This window comes from Anguilla anguilla, chromosome 11 (assembly GCF_013347855.1).
Source record: "Anguilla anguilla isolate fAngAng1 chromosome 11, fAngAng1.pri, whole genome shotgun sequence".
Classification (NCBI taxonomy): domain Eukaryota; kingdom Metazoa; phylum Chordata; class Actinopteri; order Anguilliformes; family Anguillidae; genus Anguilla; species Anguilla anguilla.
Genome location: NC_049211.1, coordinates 23,070,189 through 23,095,464, shown reverse-complemented (window position 1 = coordinate 23,095,464; position 25,276 = coordinate 23,070,189). Strand labels below are relative to the sequence as shown.

General features: G+C 42.2%; 1 protein-coding gene across 2 annotated transcripts in view; it reads right to left on the bottom strand.

Annotated features, from left to right (window-relative positions):
* Positions 1–25,276, bottom strand: part of LOC118207983 (SLIT-ROBO Rho GTPase-activating protein 3-like) — a 78,567-nt gene that overhangs the window by 5,646 nt on the left and 47,645 nt on the right. Inside the window, exons 5-20 of one of the 2 annotated variants that reach the window (XM_035382216.1) lie at positions 25,102–25,164; positions 21,365–21,550; positions 19,095–19,223; positions 17,414–17,635; positions 16,912–17,013; positions 15,833–16,030; positions 15,181–15,265; positions 13,930–13,957; positions 11,980–12,082; positions 10,697–10,757; positions 7,285–7,362; positions 6,696–6,830; positions 5,375–5,480; positions 4,051–4,278; positions 3,161–3,234; positions 260–440 (exon numbers count right to left, since the gene is read on the bottom strand). In XM_035382216.1, the coding sequence (XP_035238107.1) occupies positions 260–440; positions 3,161–3,234; positions 4,051–4,278; positions 5,375–5,480; positions 6,696–6,830; positions 7,285–7,362; positions 10,697–10,757; positions 11,980–12,082; positions 13,930–13,957; positions 15,181–15,265; positions 15,833–16,030; positions 16,912–17,013; positions 17,414–17,635; positions 19,095–19,223; positions 21,365–21,550; positions 25,102–25,164 (1,979 nt within the window). Of the gene's footprint in view, positions 1–259; positions 441–3,160; positions 3,235–4,050; positions 4,279–5,374; positions 5,481–6,695; positions 6,831–7,284; positions 7,363–10,696; positions 10,758–11,099; positions 11,131–11,979; positions 12,083–13,929; positions 13,958–15,180; positions 15,266–15,832; positions 16,031–16,911; positions 17,014–17,413; positions 17,636–19,094; positions 19,224–21,364; positions 21,551–25,101; positions 25,165–25,276 lie in introns of both variants that reach the window. The other variant, XM_035382219.1, reaches the window with a different exon arrangement.

The window sequence follows — 25,276 nt, the reverse complement described above, 5'->3', positions numbered from 1 at the left end:
CATCCTTGCTATGTCTTGGCACAGGTCCCCTCAATACAGTTCTCAGTTTCAGCATAGCAGTGGGAAATTTCAGTTCAATACAATCAATTCAGGAAATTAATTGAAATTCAGTTCACACAACTGAATAGTGGCCATAATGCCAAAACATTCTGTCAGGAATTTCCTATTTGTGAACTGATGGAATTGAATTGGAACTGATAGTCAACTCAGCTTGGTGGAAAAAGTAAAGCTTAATAAGAGCGAAAAGGCGTGAGCTCACAAGTCTTGGACCACAATGTACTGGTGAGGTATCAGCCCGTCCACACCGTTGTGCCGCCCCTCCCACCAGTCCTCTGAGGCGCGAAGGTACAGCAGCAGCGATGCCCCCTTCTTGAAGGACAGCTCCCGTGGAGTGCGTCCAGTGTAGTCGAACTTGGCAATGGCCTCGATCTGCTCCACCTCTGTGTACATTCACATTCATCATTCATGCTGGCTTAGCAGACTCTTATTCTAAGCAGCTTGCAACACGGTGTTGCAATATGCATATGCCTTCACATACAGTGGCAGGGAACTGCCAGTGTACAGTATATGCAGGTTTCTGTTCCCACAATTTACCATGGTTCAGCTAATTAGCTTCATACACCAAAGCTGGTACACTAGTAGATAAGACCACAGTGAAACATTTCATATGGGCACACAAGACTAGACTGCAGCTTTCATCCGTGAGCACAAGCCTTCATACAAGGCTCCTTGATTAGCCCTCTGAGAGACCCTGATTGGAAACAGCACCCTCTGAAAGGCCTTTATCTGAACACCCACATTTTCATGCCTCAGTGTTTCCAATTAGTCTCCTGAGAGAATCAGAGAAGGTTTTAAGTACATGTGTGAATGGTCTCTGGGCAGGAAATTTCAACCTCAAAGCCCAATCCATTCTATTGAGACCTCCAGTGAGGGGTGAAATTGCTTACAGAGTGAAAGAAACACATCTCCAAAACAAGGAAATTCATCAGAGGTGTGTAAGTAACACTTAAAACTTAAATACCCAAACACATTAGGGGAGTCACTGTAAACAGAAATGGGTAAAATCTGAGTATTTTACGGATTAAATGAGTAATGAGTATTAAAAATGATTAAAAAGGTACACTTAAAAGCATAGTATTATATTGAAAGATATTAGGTAGGGGTCTGCTCTAGAGCAGCGTTGCACAAATTGTGGGTCGCGACCCAAGTTTTGGTTATGGGAGATATTTATTGGGTCGTGAAATCATTATGAGTTATCCCGGATTTACACCATACACAGCATTCCCAACACACTCTCACTGGAAGCCTTTCATTTTCATTGGAGAGAGAGTCGGCCCACGTAATTCCTACTGCACTCTGCCAAACTGCTTACAATAATAGTCAAAATAAATAAATGCTAAATAGAAAAAATAAAACAAGATAAAATGCATTTTTTATTGTTTGCAATTGACAGTGTGTTTCATACGATCACGTAAATGCCTGCTTTAACGTTGACTGGTGCATCATTTCTACTCCACTCCACAAGATAGCACCGATTCTAGCAAATGAACTTGTTTATTGCTCATACTATGTAAGATCGTTAACAGCTTTAGCTGATCATCACAATTTGGTATTTAGAAATATAAGCATTAGAAATTTGTTTAAAATTTCCCACTGGGAAATGGATAAGTGGCTGATACATCCCATTACAAACAGGCTCAGTGACAATGACTGCAATGTTAATGAGAAGAAATGTTTCCTCCTACGGTTTTCTGTCTGGCAGCTTTGACCATTTTACCTATACTATGCTTCATCGATGAAGGCTTAAATTCTGTTAATTTGACTATGCTTTCTGTGATTAATTGCCTGCTGATTTCAGTAACTTTGTACTTTCATCTAGCTTTTAGGTATTTAAAATGTGGCTAGTGTCAGCAGTTTAACTATTAATTATCAATGAATTGTCATTAATGAAAATGACATCAGTATAGGGTTGTGAAAAGCTTTTGATTGATGTGACTGGGTCATCGCAGAAAAGGTTTGTGCACCCCTGCTCTAGAGCATGCATGGGCCCCACGGTTTGGTAAGTCGTGGTCAAATCCAGACCATGCCATTACTGACTATGGCTGGCGCCTGCAGTGCGATGCACATCTGGCTCTAGCGTCACCCTGGGATAGGAAGGTTTCAGTCAGCTGAGGATGACAGCGTCTCATCGTGCATCAGTGACACCTGCCGGTCAATTGTGCAATGGGACATTCATCTGTTGAGCTGCAGATGAAGAGTCTTCCACCGAGTCACGTCTGCGCGAGCCTGCCTCACAAACTGTGGTGTGATAAGGGGCAATAGCTGACATCACATGCTTTGGAAAAGAGCAAATGCTTGTCTGCGCTTTCTCCAATGGACAACAGAGGTGGAATTCTGCATTACAGTGTGAACATGATTGGGATTTCCAAATTAGGAAGAAAAAGGGCAAAAAAAGATACTAGACATGCCTGGTTGTTTTTAAGTGGGCTGTATATAATTTAACTGCATTCTGCAGCATACTGAATGCCTCTTGAACTACTTTTGAATGCCTTTATATACCAGTACAGATCTGGCAGATGATTATAGACAATTGGATAAATAAATAAATAAATAACTATTTTCTATTGTTCAGAACATTCCATGCTCATTTTGGTTGGTAAAATGTTTTATTGAAAATTCTCAGGGATCTACTAGAGGAGTGCATGCAAATGTTGCCATTTCATACATGCAGGTCTAGTTTCAGTGGGCTTTTAACTAAATGAGCCTGTCACCACATGAGCCAAAGATCGAGAGGAGAAGAAAATGGCAGAGAAGAAATAGACCATGCTGCTTTTTCCCCTCTCCAATTTGAAACCGTAAAAGGAATGACACAAGACCCAATGCAGCAGAAGCATGTGCAATTTACATTTTTATGGTTTTTTATGGCTTGTCATGGATGTCTATGGTCATAAGTTAGAAACTTACATTTAGTGCTTTAGTGATGTTGCATATTGCTAGTCTGGGAAAGTCGTTAGCCACGTCAGGCATTGTTGCTCAGATTACTCAGTTAAACAGACTTCAATTCTCTTGCACTGCAAGTCCTTCTGGATTTGAGAGTCTGTTTAATGAATATAATGAAATGTGACCTCCCCTGTGCCGCCGAGCTGAAGCCTGGACTCACCATCATCACTGGTGTGTGGCCCGGTGCCATTGTCTGCCTCATCAATGGTGCCAGGCTCACTGTGAGGACTGTCACTGAGGGAGGAAGAGAGAGGGAAGAGGGAGGAGAGACAGAGCAATTTTGAGTTCAAACAAATCAGTTTATTCGGTCATTCAAAAAACTGCACTGCACTATCCCCCTAGATAGAAAAATGCTTCCAGCACGCACCCCATTTCTTTGAAATGAAAGACAGAGGGAAAGAGAAGGAACGAGAGGGGGGTGAGTGTGGTTAGAGGACTGAAAACACATTTATTTTCTAGATCAGTGAAGGTCATAGCCCAGGAAAAACACTCACCATCGGAATGTGGAGATTCCTATCAACTGACGCATAGCTAAAATGACTGATGATTCAAATGAGTGAAAATAAATTTCCCAATTATCTATGCAGAAACTGAGGTGGAACACAAGCTATAGTGAGCTCCATAAAGTTTGGGACAAAGCCTTTTTTTTTTGCTCTAGTTTTAGATTTGTAATGAAAGAATTCGCATGTGGTTCAAGTGCAGAATCACAGCTTTTATTAAAGTATATTTTTATACACTGGCACATCCGCGCCTGCCTCCTGAAGAGTGTTTCTGATCTGTTGGACAGGTGTTAGGAAGTTTTTCTTCATTATGGTGAGAATTCTATGGTCATCAACTGTAGAGGTCTTCCTTGGCCCACCAGGCCTTTTGTGATTACGGAGCTCACAAGCACTCTTTTTCCTCTTAATGAAGAATAGATACAGAAAACTCTCTCATACCTGCTCTGGTGGCAAAATGAAGATCAAAGATCAAATCACCTGGCAAGCAAACTGCAAATTGAGTCTCTATAGCCAATCATCACATGACAGAACTTAGAATAGCCCCACTAACCAGTACTCCTCCCCTCCAGTCATGCACTTCTCATAGACCGGCCCTTCCAGCTCTCGGGGGCCGGGGAAGATGGCCTCGTGGTGGACGATGATGGTCTTGATGAGCTCGTTGACGTGGGCCTGACAGGCCACTGGGTCCTGGCCGTCCGGAATAGGCATGAGGGTGGGGCCGAAGCAGATGGCCAGGTTATAGGGGTCCATCATGTTCTCATCGCTGTACTGGGACAAACTGGGACAAAGCGCAGAGATGTTTGTTTTCCTCAAAGAATATAAGAGGGACGGAGTGTGGCACAGTGGGTAAGGAACTGCGCTCGTAACCGAAAGGTCGCAGGTTCGAATCCCGGGTAAGGACACTGCCGTTGTACCCTTGAGCAAGGTACTTAACCTGCGTTGCTTCAGTATATATCCAGCTGTATAAATGGATACAATGTAAAGTGCTATGTAAAAAGTTGTGTAAGTCGCTCTGGATAAGAGCGTCTGCTAAATGCCTATAATGTAATGTAATGTAATGTAATAAGACTTTTGCTTTTCTACAAGCCTACTGAAAACACTTCATTTAAATCCCGCATTAATTTATAGAGAGAACAGGGGGCTTGTTAATCACCGGGTAAAGCCTAAGTTGGAACAAGTCTTTGAGTTCTGTACTGCGATAGGATTGCTGCATTCTTTAAAGTCCAATGTTTATCCATACCCCGCAGAAAATGTTAAGAGGCCTTTAAAGATTAAGACCTAAATACTTACTATCACTATGTGATTTATTTGGCACTGTTAAAGCACACTGTTAATCTGCAATGAGTTGAACTGTGAGACAATTAGCCTCCTTTGGAAAAAACAAAAAACTATAAAATTAGATTTGATTGATTGACTGGAGGACTGTCGTAAAAAATACATTTCAACAGATGGTTAAAAAAAAAACACTTGGGAAAAACTGCGGGAATTAAATCCTTTGCACTGTAAAAACTGCACAGAGGTAGCATCAGTAACAGGGTAGTAAAAATGACAGGTATACTACATACAAGAAGAATGAGCTTCACAGCTTACAAATAAGCTGTAAACCTCTGTTGACAGATGCATATACATTACACACAGGAGGGAGATCATCTTAATGATTCACTGCAAACAAGCTGAGATTCATTTTTTCCTCAATCATCAGCATGCGTGCATTTCGGCTTTTCTTAAAAAGAATGAGTTGAATAGAAATGCTGTTACCCTAGATTAATCACACCAGACATTCAATTGGCACCATGTCCATCCATTTGCAAATTGAGCTATGCATCAAATACAGCTGTAGCATCAAAGCAAGTGAAACAAAATGTCAGACTCACTGATTAAGGAACGCGAACAGGTATCTCATGACAATGATGATGGTACGAGGAAGAGTCACAACGACCTGTTGGATGTGATGAGCTCTCTCGGCACCTGATTCGAGTTCTGAAAAAGGTCAAAGGTGTCGTAACCTAGTAACCTGCACCCTTGAGCAATGCCCCTCTAGTCTACACCGTATAGGAACACATACAGTATGCACCTTCAATCTAAAGTAGAACAGCAATTGCACTGTCTTTGAATTCCTTGGGGTATACAAGCATCAACTTTTTTGTGGCTGTAGAAAATGGAGAAAGCTGCATCAAAAGGTGGCCCTGTTACAGTTGTTCATAAAGCAAACAGTGGAGTACCGGTATAAGTAATATTTATCAAAATAGATTTCGACATTCTGTTAAGTGTGATTTGCATCTGAGGAAAATTTGTGTTGTGTTGAATATCTCCTTCCCATCAAATCACAAGCTTTTGTGACAGCATTTGCACTGAAACTGTTATTTGACACAGTTAACACTGTTATTTGATACCACAATCTGCTGATTTGTATACACACATTCACACTTACAATACAAAAGTGCATGCACATACACGTTTTCCATACATGAATGAATACTGTAGGTGTCTCTTTGCTCCCTCTCACAGTCTAAATCTTGTTGATGATCCCTCACTTAAATTTAAACACAGTTCTTTGGAATTCCATTCCCTCTATTAGAGCAGTGCAGTTATCATTCGTCTTTTACATATGGGTTGAAGACTGACGTGTTCTCAGTTGTCTATTACTCTTAGTTTAGGAGTTCAGCTAATTCCAATTCTTTATTATAATGTTAATGCTGTTGTAATGTAATCACTGAGATGTTTGCATGAAGTGCGCTATATAACAGCTTATTGTATTATATTCCTCTGGGCAGAAGGAAATTAACCACTGTCAGCAAATTCATGGAAAGCTTTCTTGTGCTCTCTCCATCTCTCCATTTCTTGCCCTCTCTTTCCGTCCTCAGATATGACCACAGTTTCTCTCGGGACTTCAGGCCCAGGGCTGTAAGTGCAATTGAGCAGATATTTACAGGACCCCTTCGTGGCTGGGGCTTGAGTTAGTTATCCATAAGCATTGATCCCCACATAGCAAAAATAAAATAACGTTCACTCTGTGAACTGGACTTTGTGTTCTTGGCTATGAATAACTGTAAATGAGTATTGTACCTTGTCAGACCTGTGTTTTGTAGTTGTTCCAATGACCTTTGGTATGCACTTTTGTACTTTGCTTTGGATAAAAGCGTCTGCTAAATAAATGTAATGTAAAACGTGACGTGAGGTAAAGAGAAAGCTCACTGATGGTTGCCAGTAGGTCCAGGAAGCGCTCTTTAGGAAAGAGTGGGTTCTCCAGGCCCCTGAAGTACAGCTTCAGGACCCCAGCCACAGAGTTGATATCATGGTCACTCTGAACATCCGTCAGGGGGTCTTCACCTGGGAAACAGACACAGGATATGCTAATAATTTAAGTCTCTGCTCCAGCGACCAGAACCTGTCAATCACCTGTTTTAAAATTACACCTAAAAATAAAATCCTTGTGCATATTTATGGAATACAACAACTGCATTTGATTCTAAATATGATAACATCAATAGAATGAAATATTTTAAATTTTATTTTGCCAGGCATAGTATGGCCAATATTAATGCTGAATATTTTTGAAAAATTCCAGTATTCTTTAGAATGTACATAAACATTAAATAAATGTCAGCTTCTGTTTCACCTACCACTCTCTCATTATTGTGTTTTATTTTTACTCACCCAACAGAGGCCTGGTACTTAATATATATTGACAGTCCAAAAGGAAATATGTTGCTGGTGTAGACAAACACGGAATTCAATTACAAAACAATTAGGAGAGAAAATGGTTGGGCTCACAGGGACTGACCTCTTTCGAATGAATTTTTAATATCATTGACTTCGACCTGAGATCCAGGAACTCGGAATATACCCTGTTGCTGCAGCCCTGGAGGAGGAGAAATATGAGCTCACGTCAAAACCCATTATTACCTTCACACTGATGTGCTCGCTGCATGACAGCGACCTGAAAGCACACGACAGGACAGGAAATGTTGTCCATTAAAAGAGGCCCCTTGTTGTTGAAGCGAGCCTGTTGAAACACATGGTCTTCATTACCAGACGCCCTGTTCATTCTCCTGGACTTCATACAATCTGGACTCAGTCAAAGGCAAACCGCCATCCTATTTTTTTGTACTATGTGGCAGCTGTGAAGTAAGTTCACACAAGACTTCACCTTCTACCATCAAAAGAGCTAAACATTGCGCAGTGTTTCCCGTTATCAATCTCCGGCGAGTCGAGTGAAGCCATGTGTTAAACTCTCACTTATAAACAGACCTTGGTCAAATACGTATTTGTTTTTGATTCAAATACTTCGCTACGCTTTACTGATCTTGTCTGGTGTATTGGAACCAATGAAATCTCTCAAAATGAGCAAACCCCGTCTTCTGGTCCTACTGGCAGGCTCAATTACACCAGGCAAGAAACATGGTGGCATGCTAGTCTGGTCAGTCTGAGTGTCCCACAGTTTGCTTACTTGTCTTCTGCTTGAACCACACTTTAAACTATGAAGTATTGCTGTCTGGGTAGCTGCAAATGTTTGTTCAATGACTATTCTTAATACAAGACCGAGCGAATCAGATGTTCTTAGCTCTACTGTGTTCACTTGGATTCCCTCTGAAAATAACTAATACATTGATTGCTACAAAACTGCCTTAAGTTACTTCATTGACTCTGATGACCCTGTAGAGGACAGCCCGAACTCTTCATAGCACAAATGCAAACAAGAGAAGCACAATCACCTCAGCGCATCAACTACTTAGATACCCCACACAATAAAAGGCTTTTATCTCTACTCCAGTGCATGATAATTCAGTGAATAGAGGACTGCAGTACACTTAGCTTTGCCACTTATCATTTGCAGAACAAATGTGACTCGCCTCTACAAAGCACCAGGTCCAGATGGCACGGAAGCCCAGTGTCTCATAAAAATCATTTAGTACGGCTACGGTTCTATACCCACACTGAGGAAACCATCCGCTCTCGTGCCGATGGCCAATTTTCCAACTGAGCTGAGGCCCCATATGCTGGTGTAGCTTGTGTCTTCTATTATGAAATACCTTATAAAGAATTAACGTCTGGGAAAAATAACTGAGGACTGGGTTCACAGGTTTTTTATTAGGTAGTTCACCCCATGTGTCCTCTTCAGTTCACCACTAAACCCAGCAGAGGTACAGATGACGTGGCAGAATTTCTGCTATAGAACCAACTGAAATGTCCGGAAGCATCAAGGACCTACGCGAAAATCCAAAGTATGTGCCTCAGCTTTAAATGTTCATATATTGTGGAAGTATTAATATTCTTCCACTTTAAGGCTACATTCACACCGCAGGTCTTCCTGCCCAGTTCCGATTTTTTGCCTAATTCCTATTTTTTGAACGCCTGTGTACTACTCTACGCCTGTTCTATCTACGTTTAAAAGTGACCCATATCCGATACCAGTGTTAACATGGTTTACACCTGAAACAACCCACATGTGTACAAGGGTTTGGTTAACCAAATGAAAGTAAACAACCACGCTGCCACAGCCATATTTCCATCCGCAATAAACACAAAGCGAGACAGAAAAAATCATTCAAGCTATTGCTTTTCAAAGCATCTTAGGTCCGCAACAAACATCCCCTGAATTTTGGCCTGTACCGACTCTTCACCCCACAGGTTTAAAAGGCATTCATCCACTGGCCTAAGCCTTCATCCACTATTTAACTTCTCTCAACATTTAACATTACCAGCAAAGAATGGTTGTGTGTCTAATTTCATTACACGTCATTCAAATGCGAAAACAATATGAGAACATTGGATTTTGAATGACGTGCGAATCGCAATGACCGAGAAATTCCGATCTGTGCGTTTGGATGAGTCGCATAAGCAGACATCAGATTACTATCGGATTTATTTCCACATATGAATGTGGCCCAAAATGGATCTCGATATCCGATTCCATGTGCTTTGTTCCTATTCATAATACATATCTGATCTGTGCCACGTGAGCAAAAAAATCGGAATTGGGTAACTTTTACCAGGTGGTGAAAACGTAGCCTAAATCCAATGGTTCTTCAGTTAAGCAACAGAAAAGAGCTAATATATGTGTACGGAAATTTGTTATTTTTACAACCTGTCTGTTTCTAATCAAACCAGGCTTCTTATAACAAATCAAACAAGTTGCAACTAAAATCAACACACTCTCAGCACCAAAATAGTTCCAAAATTCCCCTGCAGTGAAGCCTGTTTAATAGCTTATAGGGTATAACCCTGTACACAACTAATGAAAAATTACATTTGAGAATTCAGTATACCTTACACTGCAAAAAAGTAAACTTCAGTAAGCTTGCATCTTCACCACAGTTTTTATAAGCCTCCTGTATAAAAGACCTTTGGTTTACTTTTTTGTTCACAAAGGTCATAAACAGTACTACGGTTATTACTATTATGTTGCCTTTCTGTATTGTACTTCTGGCTCACATACTTTCATAACCACTATAGGCTACTGTAGCACAGTTATAGTGTAACATAAATTGATTTATTTCTGTGAATCGTGTGGAGAATTGTTAGGGATAACAACAAAATCTGTGGACAGACTATTTTTTTTTTGACGATAATAACACAATCTACTCTTACTAAAACCTCTTCTCAAAGGTGTAACGAAAAACAGAAGCAAAATAACCAGGGAGATTTCAAACAGTATCTGAATTTCATACTAAAATAGCTGCTGTAAGGTTTCCAATAATCCATCACACTGTCATCCTTCCACAGCCCAGCTGTATTTGAGCATGTGGTCACACTGCTGTTTATCAAGCCCTCAGGGGGTCTTAAACTACAAACAGTTGCATTGTGGGAATAAGCTCAATTTCAAACTGGCTGCAGCACATTAAGCCCACAAAATGATTCTGCCCTAATGTTGATTTTATGGTAGATCCATATGTGCATACTAACCCCAAAGGTTTGAACGACAACTTGGACTTTCTTGACTCAATTCTCAAGTGTTCAGACTGCATGCTACATTAGATTTTGTTGTAGACACAAACCTCCCCATTTTACTTTAGTAAGGTCCTATGTCGCAATACTATACAAGCCAGCTTCATGTCTATAAAATAATGTGACACTACACACACAATACATTTTTCTGCTTTAATTCATATTTGGTTTGCTTTAATAGGCAGGCCGTACAAAACAAGACAAAAAACTTTTTAAAATAATTTGTGTAAACAGTGTTGTCTACTTACCATATAGATTGATGTATCGAACGCAGCTCTCCACCACCAATGGTATGGCTTGACCTGAATCCTGAATGAAACAGGCCTTGATCAGTACCAGTACTATCATATCATATGAACACCACTGCTCCCTGATTTTTAAAGTCATTATTTTAATTATTTCACACTAAACCTTTACATTTATGGGAAATAAATCTAGATTTTTTTTCCTAACAAAAATGAAGCTATGCATTTTTGCAACCCACCCTTCCACCAAGAAACAGATGGGCTGACTAAGATTGCAGTTGTGTATGCTTTATTTTTGTTAGTGAGAGGCGGGAAAAACAGAGACATAGAGGTCATTAGTGTACAAGTTCCAAGCCTGGTCTTCTCTGGACCAGCCCCCCTCCCTCTCTCCTCCCTTAGATAGTACCTGGTTCCGGGTACGAGCATTCCGTCTTCCCCTGGGACAGAAAGCAGCGCAGCGGGCGAGCAGAGAGGCAGGGAAGCAAGAACCATAACTGTTAGAGAAAAGCAGGACACAGGGCCACCAGAGGGGCCACGCCCAGAGGAGAAGCCACACCCATCACTGGCCACACACAACAGACAGGCCACGGCCGGCAGAAAGGCAAGACCCACCAGAGAAGCCACGCCTACCGCGGAGACCACACAAACTGGACAGGCCCCACCCATCGGAGCAGCCAGAGTCATAGCCGAGGTTCAGGATGCTTAGGGTAGCTGGAAGATTGCAGGTGTACAATGCAGTGGAACAAATGGAGTCCCACAGGAAACCCATTTTGACCATCCCACAAGGCAGGCAGCCGTGACAGAAAATGCAGCCACTGTGCATGAACTCAAAACTCTGGGCCATATGCACTCATTTGCAGTGAGGGAGAAATGATAGCCACTTATGTTTGTTACAGGCCTCACTGTGTGTGTGTGTTAACAATGCTGGCAAGACTCCAACAGACTGAGAAAAGTCACTGGTTAGGGTTTAAGTGCAATGCATAGTGAGTGTCAAAGGCCAGAAAGCATTTGAGTGCATTTTCATTCTGTACAGGTAAAGGGGAAAAGATAAGTAAATCTCCACTGCACTGTAACTGCCATCTTGTTGCAATTCGGATCCCCCCTCAGGTGTTATAACTCCCCTACTGTCACCCTGATTGACTGCACCATCCGAGCCAGAAAGAAGGGAAGTGAGGAGCCAAGGTGAGATTAATCAGAGCTTGCAGCGAGCTTGCGTGTGAGAGCGATGAAAGAGAGTCCGTCGAGCACTCGCGGCTCTCGCGCACACACACTGGAGGGGAGAGTACCTTGATGAAGGTCTCCATGTTACCGTTAAACAGCTTATGGTTATACACTGAGCGAGGCCTAGGCTTCCGCATTTTCTGGGGCTTAGGAGGGAGAGTGGGGGGCCTGGGGAGATGGTGAGGGAGGAGGGAAACAAACACCAGTCACAGTCAACAGGATCCACACAGTCCTCAAACTCAAGGAGACAGATGACGTCTGTGCCCCACACACCTTGTTTGCTTGTCGAAAGCTGATGGCAAGGCTCAGCACTCAGAATGAGTTTCCAGTTTGTTATTATTTCAAATTGGTTTGACCCCTAATTAACCCATAATAACCGTTGCAGGTCCTGGTGTAAATATTTAGCAGGGCCTCTACATAATGACCTTTCTCCCGAGTTATGGAAAACATTATTATAGTTAATGAGGCATAAAGGGTAACAATACCGTTTAAGCAGGACTATGGACTGACATGAAGGAAAAATGCTAAAGTAAATCTCTCATTGCTAATGTACAACATTCAATATTTTAACTCTATACATATAAGCACTTATATATAAGCCCATATAAGTCCTTACAAAACTGATGGGTAGGTCAACTTGTGGTATGAGTTGCTGAAGAAAGTTCTAGTAACTAAGTATTTCAGTAATTTTAGAAATATTTATAGATATATTTTTAACTTTTGTTTTCACTACAATTGACAGCAGTCTTTTTACAAGCTGAAGACTACCATTGAAGCAGCTGTGAATGTATGCATTTTTGATGAATGCATTCACAGGTTAAAAATAGGCCACAATCTATTTGAAACGTTCACTGGAATGCAGTTGGGATGTGTGGTGATACTGCCCTCCAAAACAGATTAACTTGATGCAAAACAAGTTTATTCACAGAAAGGACTAACGCTAAGGGGCGTGGAGATGGATGTCACAGACAGAGGCTCGGCTATCAGAGAAACAGACTGAAGAAATAAGTGGCAAATGTCCGCTTTCTTCCCACACCATTTGCTTTAGATGCGATTCATTTCCTCATCCAGCTCGCACACGAGGTGTGCTTAGCTACAGAGCTCAGTCCAGTCACACACCCGCTTCGGCTGGAAGCGGAGCAGTCAACACTGTTTTTGGCTTTTTTCGACAGGCTGACCACACACTAAGCACCGTCTGCTGCTGTTTCCTGCTTTGTGGACCTGCTCATCACGTTTAACTGCAGATCAGTGACACATTCCCCTCACTGTTCACTTGAAACAAACATTTGGCATTTCTGACTTCGGATAAGAGGCGTGGCTTTCCATCAGGACAGCCGGTTGATCACGATGATATTTCAAACAGCAAAACCACAAATTGCTATATATTTTCATACAATAACAATACCTCTAATTTTACTCTTTGAAAAGTATGTTTAAGGTAAATTATGTTTTCTGAGGTTTTTTTGTCAGTTCAAAATCACATATGTTATGTTGTACCCACTAAGTGCACAGAGAAGTTATACATATCAAAAGACATATCACAGTAGCTGGGTAATTATTCAGAGGGGCAACCTGCTAAGTGGGGATAGTGAACAGCAGACAGAGTTGGATTCAGAGCACCCACACTTTAAACTGTGACTAAATCCTACTTTACTGACAACAGTATATCTCATGACTGCATGTGAGCACAGAATTGAGGTTTGATACACATGCCGCAGTGTCTCTGCAGTGAACTGATGATATGATTATTCCGTTAAACTCTGAGGCACAGCGCATAAATAGCTTCTCGTGGCACTGGGACAGGGAGTAGTCAGATTGGCCCGCAGCATTTGGGAACCTTTCAATACTTAATTGTGAGGGCATTTTTAGACGGGCCGAAAGTATATTTTTGATACCTTCCACTGCATTTGCAAGTTGGCAGCCGAAAGAATACCGCATGCTTATTGTAGATGACTCCACTTTTTAAATTGCAGGACCTTTTTTTCATAAATCTTAATTTTCATTAAACGTCTTACCTTGTTGTTCCGCATTCTGCCCGCTCTCCTGAAAAGTGAGTGAAAGGGAGAGGAAGAGAAAAGACGGGCATTAGGAAAGCGGGCGAGTACACACCGCTCCCACCACGTTCGGGCCCTTGGCCCAGAGGACGTCCTGCTGGATATAATGGAGAAAATCAGGAGACTTTTGAAAGGCAGTGAATGGCGCAAGCGGCGCACTGTTCCAGACACAATGACATTCAGCGGTCGCCGTAGAAACCTCAGAAGGGACCTGGTGGGAGGCAGTGTGGCTTGGAGCGGAAAGAGGGGGCCCCCGGGGGAGGGAGGGAGCCAAGCAGGGGAATTAATCCTGGTGGCACTGAGCGATGCCGGCTGCATCTCACTGAGCTCTTTGTCCCGGGCTGAGCGGATGGAGCGGGAGCGATAAAGGACCTGAGAGGACGTCCGGGAAGAACAGGGTTCAGCGCCTCATAGAACGTGAGGCTGGTGGGCGATGAGCTCTCGAAATCCACCATGTCAGCTCAACTGGGCTAGAGCAGAGTCTCACACTGCAAAGCCAGCTAGCTGCTTATAATACAAGAACGTAACCTTGTTTATTTCAATAATCGCACACTGCTGCATTCTCCAACTTTTTGTTCACAGTAATGTTCATTGCAAATCAAATACATCAACCTCACGATGTTGTGCAAGCACCTAAAAAAATATTTACTGGAATTCTGAGCTAACATTAAACCACATTTCCTATTAGCTACTGGCCTAGGGCAAGTGTGAGTATGCTGTAACACAAAAGAGATGTCCAGGATTTAGCAGTCTATGAGACGAGACAGTGGCTAATTGACCAGATGGGGGGAAAGTCCTACTTGGCGAGTATGCCTGCATCTGTTTGTGAGGACCCAGCTGGTCCCACCCATAGTCCTTCACCATTAGATTAGGGCCCGGTGTCCCAGCAGCTGCTGAGGGGTCTCTGTAATGGCCTCTGATTGATTGGGCCTTAACTGCACAGGGCAAGGTGTCAATTCTAAATGAAGCCAGTTTTGGAGGGTGGAAACAGGAACCCATGTGAGTTTTCACTTCTATTCTCTCCAACAAAGGAACGAGCCTCTGTTCCATAAAACGACCCCTCCCCAAAGACAAAGCACACCCTCCCTCTTTTGTCTCTGCTCACACAGAATATTGGTCAACACATTCCCTAAGAGCACCGAGAACACACCATCGCTGGGAAATTCCACAGCGACATGGCAAGGATGGTGACGATAAGCATGATGCGCTTACCTTCCCCCAGCGTCTGCTTGAGGAGTTCGTGTTTCGCCTGCAGTTTGGTTATGAGGTTGCTGCCATTCAGGAATTCTTTGAATTTCTGTGAAGAGGTGAAGGTACAAGTGAACCCATGTGCTGTAATGACTATAAGCAAATCATATATACCAGGACTCTGGTGTGTTTCATATCAGTACTTAAAAAAAATAAAGAGAAATTACAAATGCTTCCATTCTGTAATGGCAAGCATGGTACAGTATATGCTTAAAAAGGACTATATGCCTGTTAAATGTGGACTTCATGTTCAAAACCTCCAATATAACCAAGTTGCAGATGATTTAGGATACATCCGCATATACAGCATCCCATATACAAATAAACACACCACAAAAATAAGACATGATATATTTCATTTGAATAAAACATTTATTTAGTTTGGAAGAAAATGTAGCATAGAAATGTAGCAAGCCAATACAAATCAAAGCCAGTCAGTAGGTTGCAGAATGATAAGAGATGGAAAGCTCATCTAAAGTTCTGAATGGGTGATAAAGCAAAGGCTTTAGAATATGACAGAAGGCAATGATCTGTGCACCTCTGACAATGACTGGTAGTGAATTTCACCACTGAACAAAGCATTTTGGCTTGATTGAGTTGCAGTGCTGCCACTCACAGTGAAGTAAAACATCTCGGTCTCCTGCTGGTTGGCCCTCCTCTTGGCGATGTTGACCTTGCTCATGTAGGAGTCGCAGGCGGCGGATTTCACAGACTCGGTGGAGCGGCTGTGCTGGAACGCGTCGGTCACGTCAAAGTCCTCCACCGTCAGCATGTCCTGCAGAGTCTGCATGGTGGCATCTAGAGTTTTCCGTACCTATGCAGGACCAGGATACCGTTCAGATCAAAGGTCCACAGTTTAAAACGATAGTGAAGAGGACTACGTTTGCAACTCAATGGACCTGCAGGCTGGATGTTACTTAACCCTTAAACACCTCACTTAACATGAATTGCTTCAGTAAATATCCAGCTACATACACAGATGAAAAGAAAAGAAAAATGTAAGCTGTGTAATATGCCCTGGATAAGAGTGAACGATGAACGACAAAAACAAAAAACAGACTGATCTGACCTATCTCTCCTGTGCTTTGTTCTCCAGGTCTGAATGAAACTGTACCCAATAGAGAAGAAGTGTGCGAGAGAACTGGAGGAAATAAAAGTCACATAAAACGCAGTTATGTGACCTTTAAATATCCTGGTCTGGCTCCTCGTCAGCCTTTTGTGCCCTGAAGGCAAAGTAATCATTCGGTGGCTGAACGTGAGATGACCCCTGGGGTCAGACATTTGTCAGACTAACGGGTGAATATGGAGGCAGTGTGGCAGCAGTCCAGGCTGTTTGCCTGCAGCTGCTGGGGACGCCTCTCCTACGGCGAGACAAAAACAGCCTGCCCCAGCCGTGCCACGGCATCATCCATTACCAGCCATTTACAAGATCAAGCCCATTAATGTCTCGATATGTGTACGCTGCTACCCTTTGCCTGAAACCGTTTACACCGTGAATCAATTTTAGATGGAGAGAGGCCACCATCGGCAATACTGAGTACTGGTACCTATGAGCAGTAGGCTATATCCGAATTCCACAGAATTTCAATATCTGTTCATTTACACAGAGCACTAGCTTTGACTGAAAAGACCCTCCCCCCCGGCCCCCCCCCCCCCCCCCCCCAGCTCTTCCACGACCCCCCCGGACCATCTCACCTCCTCATTCTCGATCCTCAGGGTGGCCAGGCGAGACTGCAGCTGGTGATAGCGCATGAGGAGCTCTGTCTGCACGGGCTGCTGGGCGCTCACCTGGTACACCTGAGATTGGGGGGAGGGGTGCGAGGGGACAGCATGCACGAGCACATGAAACCAGCCACACAGGGCCTGGAAAGCACAGCTGTCCTGACAGTTTTCCACAGGGAATACCATGACCACAGGAAAATCAGGATGCATTAGTTGATAGAAATATTTAGCCTGATCTAAATGGCTTTTCAGAAACCTTGTGGTATCTGAGTAAAAAAAGTAGATAAATTCCATTCCATTATAAATTGTATTAACTATATCAAAAATAAATATGGATTGGCAGTATCATGACATCATTTATATCACGTAAAACCCATCCCTTCCCCATTAATAGCATTAAACTCTGTGTAAAGGATTCCATAACCATGGTACAAGATGACCTGCATATGTCTTTCAGTGGCTACAGTACACTCACCTCATCCCCCATGTGTGGCTGGTAGTCGAAGCGGAGAGGAGGGCAGAAGACCTGGCTGTGCATGTCCATGATCTTGTGCTTGTCACTGCGGGAGTCCAGGTTATCCACGGCGTTTTCGATGATGTCCAAGCCCTCGTGGCGGGACGTCTCCAGGTTGTACTCCGCCGACAAGTACGTCCTGAAGGTGCGGGCCAGGCTGGCATGGTAACCGAGGTCACAACACTTGGAGAGGAAGGAGATATCTTCAGCTTGAGATATGACCTTGGCACCATAAAAAAACTGCAGTCTCAGGCAATCAGAGGGTTCAATAATATGCAGGCCCAAAGCTTTTCACTGGCAGTCAATATCATACTGAAGGACCTCAAAGATTTCCTTATGAACAAAATGAGAAATTATGAAGAATATACCAAAAATCTTAATTTTCCAAAAAAAGCTGGTTTACTGTATTGCTGTGATTCTAAAATGATATCGTGGTAGGTAGTTAAAGAATAATAATACTAACTGCCAATCAGTGGAGATTTATTTTATCTTACATTTATTATTATAGATATAAAACCTGTAAGAGGATTTGAATAAAAATTGATGATTGAGGTACAGTTTGCAATACTGACCGTTGGTAGTTCAGCTTGACACTTAATGATTATAAATGGGCCCTACCACTAGGTGATATCCCACTTGTATTTCTGTGACTAACATTAATGTTCCCTACTGTAATCCCTCTGGATAAGAGTGTCCGCTAAGTGATTTTAATGTACTGTAATGAAATGTAAGAGTACTTCAAAGCACAGCTCTCCATTCCAATGAGCTATGGGTATCAAAATCCCCATTCCTTCACTCACTAAATGAGCTTTAAACTTAAATGAACAGAAACAGTTGGGACCATGTTAACCCACTTGGGTAATAAATTCCTTTGCTGGAGCATTTTAGAAAGATCAATGAGAGACTGAACACGATGCTGTCCAGTGGTTGGTCTGGCTCTACCGTTCGTACTTTGTAGTTATTAAAGGGGTAAATCACCAGATTTACTACAGCACTCTGACTTGGTCATTAAATCTGCCCCCTAAAGACACCACAGCAGATGCCTCTGAGACAAATTGAACTGGTAAATCACACAAATCTACCTGCTCTCCAGTGCTCAAAGAAAAGAAAAGTGTGGTACAAAGCCTCAGACTCAATTCTAATGACACAGTTTTTTTTTTTGACAAAATGGCATATTTTACTGCCAAGTCTGAATGTATTCATTTCCAATGCTTAAATGACAATGTAAATGGTAAAACACATGTACGAAACCCCTCAGATACATCAAACGACGCTCTGTCAGCAACAGTGTTTTCTTTTGGAGGTCTGATAAGGAGCACACTTCTGAATGACTTCTTATACGCACAAACTGAATTCCAATATCCCCTGCCAGAATTAAGATAAATCAGCAATACAACAGCTACTGCATTGAAGGAATACTCTTCTGCATACTCTTGTATATCTCACAACACAAATGTGCAGAGCTGAAATACTTTAACAAAAACTAAGTGATTCAGTTTGAAAACAGTAAGAGAACAGCTGTAATACATACTCTGCATCTACCACATAACCCAAGACAAATGAAAAGCTGTTCCAGTGTACGATAGGTTAAAGCTGCAGAGCCTCGGGATGAGGTAACAGGCGTAATATTTTACACACTTACGTCTATCATATCGGAGACGTCGTGGATGTAATACTTTGCCACAACGGAGTTCGTAGCTGCCAGATTCAACAAATAGTCATTCCGGGCTTTTGTGCATTTCAGCTTGTTTTCAGAGTACTTGGCTTGCCTCTGGAGGGGAAAAGAGAAGTGGAAATTCAACATGTGTGGAAACATTCATTGTGAATGAAATTCTGCTAAAGAAACAGCGAGGTGGTCAAGAACACGGGTTTGCAGAGAATGGAGAGCAGGTTCCAGGGTTTCTTCCCCGACGTACCCTTGAGCAATGGGGCCAAACTCAATCAATAACTATGCTGCAGGATAAATGTACAGCTATATTTTACATGCAAGCAGTATAAGCTATCTTGGATAAGGGTAAATCTGAATCAGTTGGTTCTGTCTATTATGGACAGACACAATTTTAAGAATTACTGGGCATCCTCGATATTTCAAAAACCCCTTTTGGACAATACAATGTCTAATCCCAAAAACACACGATTGTGTGAACTGTCTTGTCATTTATAGGTATATTTTGCAATTACAGCTAATGTTTTTTTTTTCTCACTGATCTTGAAGGGAATGTTGTGTTTTATTTAACCTTTATTCCAACAGGAAGTACCACTGAGGTGAGGAATCTCTATAGCAAAGGAGAACTGGAAATTAAATGTCAGCTCAGAATAAATTCTTCTTGAACACAAAGGAAAGGTGGTGATGGTGTGCAGTTGAGTATGCACTTCTAGCCTCCCTCCATTAGCGGGTAATGAAATCTAAATGATTAATGTGTACAGGTCTGCAGAGTGCATTCGCTATCGACACAAACAAATTTCCCCCCGCCACACACACACACACTCCTTTAAATTCGGTGATCGCTAAAATCACTGAGCATGACTTGCAAAGAAAAACACTTAACTTAATTTAACTGTCAAAGTTGAAGAAAAATGTTAACTTGAAACCAGGCCAAGCACAGATATAAATTCACACAAAAATTTATCTAAATGCATATTGTGTTTACTTCATTCCAAATTCAGAAGAAAATAAGTGATTGCCTAGAAATTATGCTAAAGATATTATGCTGAAACTATAACTACACATTGCAAACAAAAGAAGTTGTGAAGCATTAAATAACATACTGCTCTTCCCATCTGAAAAGTGACAATGTCTTTAAATATCATGTTGCCACTAGTCACCCCAACAGACTGAAAATAAATAAAATGAAGAGTAAAATAAGCAGTTGCAGAAGCACAAGCTTGACAACACAATATTCCAAGAACAATACACCCAAAAGGGCAAATAAAGCTTGTTTCAAACTTACAATTTGGCAAAGATATACTCTAACAATTTGACAGAGAGAGTTCTAAAGCTCTACGTGATTCTAGCTTCATCTGCAACTTTTTATTTGATATCATTTAGCCATTACTACCTCCTGTAATGTGAAAATCAGGTCAGCTGCTTTTATAGGAAGATAAGAAATTGCATGGTGACAGAGGTGCCATGAATATGAGTGGTGCAGGTTGCAGGTTTATCGCCGTTCTACCATAAGTTTCCCTATCTGAGCGGGAGGAAATGCTGTGTGCCACACTCTGGACCCTCCAAGCCTGCCAAATATTTACATGGCTTTATTTATTTTAGTAGGCACACTGGAAGTGATTGACACCTGAAGACCCACAGTAAGCCGGAAAGCAGTATGGACTAGGGCAGGGCTTACATGTTGAATGCTTCAAGCTGAAATCCCAGGTGTGACACTGTGGTTGACCTGTTGAGCTACCTCCTGAACTGCTTCACATGTACAGCTACCTGTGCACAGTCACCCCAAATAAGGGTGCATACTATTGCAAAGTGTAACTAGGAGTTAAAACTCTAGAAGCAAAATTTATTTTGTGCATCAGTTACAAAACACCTTCAAATGCTGCCCCCACCAATAAGTGTGATTCAAAGAAAAAAAAGAAGATATCTGCTTCATTGTAACATCTGAGTGTTTGATAGTGAGAACACTACAGATACCACAAGCTTGATTAAGCTTGATCTTGAACAATCAAACGAGTTTCTCCTGCAAAAAAACCTTTATTAAAAATACTTTCAGGTATTGGTGTGAAATTTGGTGTGAAAAATCTCTTACAATGCTGACAACTTGAAATAGGTTATGTGGTCCATTTAATCTTTAATTCATCCCATCCTGTAATGCGTTTCCACAACGTGGAAATCCAAACTGTATGCGTTAATCCTTTAGAAAACCGCATGAAAGTTTGGCATATCCCTGCACCTCGCGGCCTCACCTTCTCCTTCATCTTCTCAATCTTGCGGACGGAGCTGCGGCGCTGGGGCCGGTCCTCGTGACGGAGGAGGTGGACGTTGACATCCCCCGACTTACTGAACTGCTTCTCCTCCTGTTTCTCCGCCTCCTTCAGCTTGCCCTCGGCGCTGATGCTTTCCGTGTGGTACATGTGATATGTCTTCATCACCTGAAAGCAGACAGACACAAACTGTTTATGAAACTGCACAAATGCCAGGCAGAAACGGGCTGTTCTTTCTGGATGCTAGCTTTCCAATGAAATGCATGTCTTTGCAAGCTGATCTGCTATTCACCACATATTTTATGAATATACAATGACGACCAATGATGTAACACACATAGGTAAATTCCTTTAAGCAGTTCTGGGCAATTGCAAGCAACAATGGAGTCCTCAGATTTAAACCACTCAGGCGCTCCAGATGTTTATACCCGAGGCTGAAGCTCTGGTTTAGTTGGCTGTAATTGGCATTCATGTAAATGTTATGAATTATCACAATTTCTACTATGGCAAAATTACTTATGGATCAAGTTTGCAATGACAGTGTCCCAGGTCAGAATAGCATCCCCAATCTCTGAGTAAAACATCCAGTACCATAATCCTGTTCTGCACTCCGTACTGGCAGCTACTGTATGTGGGCTCATTCTAAAGCATACTCACTGAGGATTTGTGAAGGGGCATGCTCACTCTGCCTGCTACCAAACGCCGGCCAAACCAGTGATCAAGCAGCTCAACAAGCAAAGATCTCTCTCATAGAAAACAACCCCTGATAGCATTCATTCAAAACATCTGAAAACGAGTCATTCTGGGAAACATTAAATGTCATCCAAATTATGTTTTATACACTTTTTTTATTAATTAGAAACCTGGCACCCAACATGGTGCAGAGCATGTCCAATTCCCACCCCAATTTGGAATGCCCAATCGTCTGTAACCACAGCCGTGTTCATGCACAAACCCCGTGCCAATTCCGGAAAGAGCAGATATCCATGGTTCTTATCTGAAGCGTGGTGCCACCAGCTGTGTCTGTTCACAGCGCAGAATACGGCTATGATCGTATACAGCTGAGTTGGAGGTTTTAACAGCTACATTGGAGGTTTTCATGTGCATGCTTTAGTGCACAGTCCACTGACACCAGATCAACCAGCAGGGGTCGCGAGATAGCAATGAGCGTGGACACCTAACTGACTGTACTATCCCATACTCTATGGAATTACCGGCCACAGTCGGCACTGGCACAGCCCAAATTAGCTCTGAGGCCATGAGGCTCATCCATGCACCACAGCGTGGAGCCTTATCCAAATGAGTCATCCAGCAGCCCATGTATTACACATTTTCATAACTTGCAACAGCACAGCACAGTGAGATGTAAGCATAAGATTCATCTTCAGGTTTGGGATTTAGACATCTGTTTAAATGCGTAAACATTAAACATCTTAACATTTTCAACACTATTACTTCATAAATTGGCAACAACAATGAATATTATTTCAAAATCACTATTGTTATAGCAGTGATTGAGAGTACGTCTGATGGGCCTATGTCCCTTATTCTCTGTTCAGTACACATAATGCAACACAGTATAACAATTCTTAAACCAGATGCTCGATTGGAGGATCATAACATTTTGTTATCTGACAATAATGGCTACAATAGCACTTCAGCATTGGTTTGCTTCCAGTTACTGAGGCTGAAATGTGTTTTGTTTTTTTAAAGAATCTAACTCTACTACTCTAAAGCTACTGCAAAGTACAGAGAAGCACTGCATAAATCCTTATATTAGCTGATATATGCCACAATGACTTCTACAAACAGTAGCACTAACATATATGGGATTTATGACTGAGGTGTGACATACATTGCACATTAACAATTAAAGGTTACCACTGGAAAAACAATGAACAGCCCAAATAGCTATAAATATAAATATGAATAAAGGATCTGAGGCCACAGAACCGTTTTTGCAAGCTCACTATTACATTTCCAGTCCTGCACAGTCCTACTCAGCAGATTGTTTTTCATCCTTTCCTCTCAAACACCAGCAGTACATAAAGCCATTACACTGTCTGTCAAAAAGACGTATGCCACGGCAAGCCAGAAATAGATCCCAGCTCCAGCTCGTCCATTTCACAAATTGCCTGTTCCCTGTCACAACACAGAAGTGCACCAAATTGGACAGCTATGCCTTTGTGGGACTTGGGCATTACTGGAGAGGGGGCTGCACATTTTCACATCTTGTCTAAGCAGGAAAATATTAAACAGCTACGACTTGCTGCGTTACATTTAAAAACGACAAAAAAATGGCTTAAGAACTTGAGCTGCTGCCCTTGTGAGGGAATTAAACACTACAAAAAATAAATCGAGAAAGCATTTAAGGCAGGAAAAGGATTCCCTATCCAGTAACGGTTTCTTTCTTTGTCTGTTTTTCATTTCAGCCTCGGCACATAATTAAACTCAGGGCAAGAAATCCCTTCCATCTTAAAATCAATAACATTACTACGGCAATGGTGTCATACAGTAACTATAGAGTGTATCAGAGAGTACCAGAAACACTTGATTGAACTCACACCAAAATGTACCTGAAGAAAGATGTAAGCCACTGCAGATCTGGAATTGCTCCAGACAGCCGTATACAACTTCAGTGTGCATAAGGGAAAGAAGGCATGAGATTCCGTAGTTGCTGCCAGCTTACCTCTAATATAACAAGCTCACTTTGGTCTCCGTGGCTAGGGATATTTAACAAGACCCCTTTGAAAGAAAAAAGAAAAGAAATAATAACATGCCTATTGCTGGTCCCTCGATCCCAGGAGCATTAACCTACGCCGAGCTTCAATAGCAACCTTGAAATGAGAACGGCTGCCAGCCCCGCAGGCTAACCCAGGAACGCACGGCGGTGTAACATCATACATTTAGGCTGGCGTTTTCATAAATAATGCATCGCTATTTCTGAGGGAATTAATGGCTGGCTGAATGACCGGACGCACACGTGCGCTAAATCTCCCGTCCTTATCGGGAGCAGCCCTTTCTGCTTTCGGTCGGTTTGCTGAGGTAAAACGGGAGACGGCATTCAAAGGCTATTCTGAAATATCCATTTTCAGATAAATGAAACACAATCATAGTACAATGCTCTTCTGGGAGAGAGAGAGAGAGAGAGAGAGAGGGATCGAGGTAGAGAGGAAAAAAGACAGAAACAAAATGAGAGAGAAAGAGAGCCAGTACAGACAAAAAGAAAAAAGAGGAAGAGATCTACAAAGGCCTGGATTCAATCAACATTTGTCCGCAGGAGCTAGTTAGCAACCACAACAACAACAACAACAAAAAAGCTGGATTAAGAGTTAGTTAAAGCACAGACCTGTGCCAATGAGCCAAATACAGTACCAGAGATGTGTAACTATTCCAAGTACAGGAGGTAATATTTGTGTCTCTGTAAACACAAGGTCTGGACAAGCACAACGATCCTGTGCAACACTGGTCTGGGTTAAATTCAGTTGACAAGAAATATGCAACAGTGCTGCCCGTCATCATCAAACGGCTCCCCAGCACGGGCACAGGAGCTCATCTCGCTGCAAATGGAAAGGCTCGGCTGAGAGATTGCTTTTTCACACGGCCTAAGGCGGCGAGAATGAGATGGATGGAGGGAGTGAAGAAGCGTTGGGGGGAGGAAACGGAGGGACGCTTCAGATCCCTTCCGACGGCAAATGAAAGGAAAATGGTTTACTCACAGTGTAGAGTTCATTTGTAACTTTCACAAGCTCCTCGTGCATCTGTATCCCAATGTCCTTGCTCTGAAAACGAAGGGCAAAGATATAGAATTTTGAAAGCAGTTATTGGCTATTGAACACAATATATGACTGGCCTCTTAATACATGTGTACTGGTTATCAAATGTAGTTTACTT